This window comes from Apium graveolens, chromosome 1 (assembly GCF_009905375.1).
Source record: "Apium graveolens cultivar Ventura chromosome 1, ASM990537v1, whole genome shotgun sequence".
In the NCBI taxonomy this organism is placed as follows: domain Eukaryota; kingdom Viridiplantae; phylum Streptophyta; class Magnoliopsida; order Apiales; family Apiaceae; genus Apium; species Apium graveolens.
This window is the reverse complement of record NC_133647.1, coordinates 31588284-31591223: the sequence shown is the minus strand read 5'-3', so window position 1 is coordinate 31591223 and position 2940 is coordinate 31588284. Positions and strand designations below refer to the sequence as shown.

General features: G+C 35.5%; 1 protein-coding gene across 1 annotated transcript; it reads left to right on the top strand.

The window, feature by feature from the left end:
- Window positions 1–1950: 1950 nt before the first annotated feature.
- LOC141662583 (uncharacterized) lies at window positions 1951–2568 on the top strand. The gene has a single exon (XM_074469235.1). It carries the CDS (start codon window positions 1951–1953, stop codon window positions 2566–2568), a length of 618 nt encoding a protein of 205 aa, XP_074325336.1.
- The last annotated feature ends 372 nt before the right edge of the window (window positions 2569–2940 follow it).

The following is a 2940-nucleotide window of genomic DNA, read 5'->3' as shown; positions in this document are numbered from 1 at the left end:
TCTGAGACATCGACTTGTCAAGAAACCACTAGAGAACTAAAACTTATCCATAAGTCAAAGTGTAGATGTGAAGACTAGAGATCTCGACAAGCTGAAGACCTCTACAAACCAATCCAAATATGGAATGTTAGAGATCTCGATAAGCCTATATACTTATAGAGATGTCAAGTGTTCTACATACCTAAACTGGAGATCTCGATGTACAGTCTCAAAGTACAAGGTTGCAGATCAGTTCAATATCCAAGATAAATAATCAACAAACAATCCAACAGCTGGATTGACAAGTCTACAAAAAGCAGCTTGAAGAGTATGCAAGATCAATGGAAAAGATTAACTGACGGAGGAAGATTAAAGTGAACACGGGATGCTAAAGATATGCAGAGCCAGAAATGGAAGATCTGCTTTTTTATAAATAGAAATGACAAGTGACAGTTTAGAAAAACTAATAGCATGTTTTATCATCCACTATATAAACCAGCAGTTCACTGAGTTATTAAGGTAACACTGGTCCTTAGTCAGTTACAATAATTTAGATCAGATTTCTTGTAACACTCTCAAGAAGAAGTTGAGCTCTTTAACATCAAAGAGCTTAGAAATTTTGTAGGAAAACAGTTTAATTTTAATATAAAAAAGTGAGTTTTGAAGATATGTGTTCTTTATTTTCTGCAAGTTTAAATTCTGCATGAACACTTTTATCTATAAGATTTAATTTACTTTGTTCAACCATTAACTTTCAAGAAAAGCCTAAAAACAGTAAAACACATTCACCCCCCCCCCTCTGTGTGTTATTCATTTCCTAACAGGTATGTCTGTACAGGTGAGTCAATTCATTCAACATTTTCAGGACTGTCAAAGGAACAAGGCTGATTTAGCTGCTTATCCTGGCTTACTTCAGCCTTTACCAATTCCAAATGAGGTCTGGACAGACATTTCTATGGATTTCATCACCGGATTGCCTAAATCCCAAGGTCAATCTGTCATATTTGTAGTAGTGGACAGATTGAGCAAATATGCTCATTTTATGTTTTTGGCTCATCCTTACACTGCAATTGGAGTGGCTCAAATTTATTTAGACAATGTGTTTGAACTCCATGGTAGGCCTAGGCCTATAGTAAGTGACAGAGATAGTGTTTTTCTCAGTACATTTTGGCAAGGTCTCTTCTCTATTCATGGTACTGAATTTTTACTCTCATCTGCTTACCATCCTGCCATTGATGGCCAAACAGAAGTTGTTAACAGGTGTCTTGAAAATTACTTAAGGTGCATGTGTAGCACTAATGAAAAAGATTGGAGTTATTGGCTACCATTGTCAGTAGAGCTGTAAACGAACCCAACTCGGACGAACTCGAACGAACTTTTAACGAACTCGGACAAAATCTTAACGAACCAAACACTGTCCGATAAGCTTATCGGACAAAATTTGTTGTCCGAACTCGAGTTCGGTAATATTCGAACCGAACACGAACTGTTCGTGAACATATCGAATCGAACTGAACACGAACGAACACGTACTGTTCGCGAACATCATTTGTATTTAAAAAAATACTTTTAAATATTATTTTAAGTGAAAAATTGTATCAAACTATTAATTATATATTTTTTTACAAATATTATTTAAAATAATTATAAAATATAATTAATATATATTATTTATACATATAATATTATAAATATACTATTTTTTTTCGAACCGAACTCGAGCTTAACGAACGAACCGAACTCGAACCGAACACGAACTGAACTCGAGTCGAACACCTTAAAAGTTCGGTTCGGTTCGTTAAGATTATCGGACAAGAAATGTCGTTCGAACTCGAGTTCGATAAGCTTATCGGATGAGCTTATCGAGCTCTAACTCGAACGAACCGAACGAGCTTAACGAACAGCTCGGTTCGTTTACAACCCTAATTGTCAGAATGGTGGTACAATACTCACGTTCATATTGCTATCAAAATGACACCTTATGAGGTAGTCTATGGCCAACCCCCTCCATTGCATTTGCCTTATCTACCTGGGGAAGTTTTGAATGATGAGGTTTATAGAAGTTTGCAAAGGAGAGAACAGGTTTTGGTTGATCTTAAGGGTCACTTGATTAAGGCTCAACAAATGATGAAAAGTCAAGCGGATAAGCATAGATCAAACATGAATTTTTCTGTACATGATTGGGTTTGGTTGAAGCTTCAGCTTTATAAACAACAGTCTGTGCAATATAGAGCCAATCATAAGCTTTTTGCAAAGTTTTATGGTCCATTTCAGATCATTGCTAAAATTGGCAAAGTAGCTTACAAATTAAAATTTCCTTCTTCTGTTGGTATACATGATGTCTTTCATGTTTCACAACTCAAAGCTTTTCATGGTGACCTTCCTTTAACTATTACATTACCTACATTCAGAGAATCTGCAGATAAACTTAGAGTACCTCAAGCTATTTTGGAGAGGAGGATTCAGAAGATTCATAATGCTGTTGAAGTACAGTTCTTGGTTCAATGGGAAGGCTTGCCAGTGACTGAAGCTACTTGGGAAAAGGCTGCTACTTTTGTTGATCAATTTCCAGATTTTCCTTATTACTGATGACTTGAGGACAAGTCTTCAAGAAGCAGGGAGATATGTTATAACAAGGCTATTGTAACAAGGGTATTTCAGTAAATGCATATCATTCAGTTTAGGCGGGAAAATCTGTTAGAATTTGTTTTCACTTTTTCAATGTATAAAACATGGATTGTTGCTGGGAATTCATTATGAATAAAAATGTTAAAGTCTCAATCTCTCATCTCTTTCTCTCTCTCTCTCTCTTCCTCTCTTTCTTCCATATATCTGTCAATTCTTATTCTTAATCGTCTTGTTCATCTAGCTCCATTAGAGCTTGATTATAGTCGATTAAATTGTTACTTCGATTGTAAAGTTAGATAACAAGATCTGTTATCTTTATCATTCTGATACACT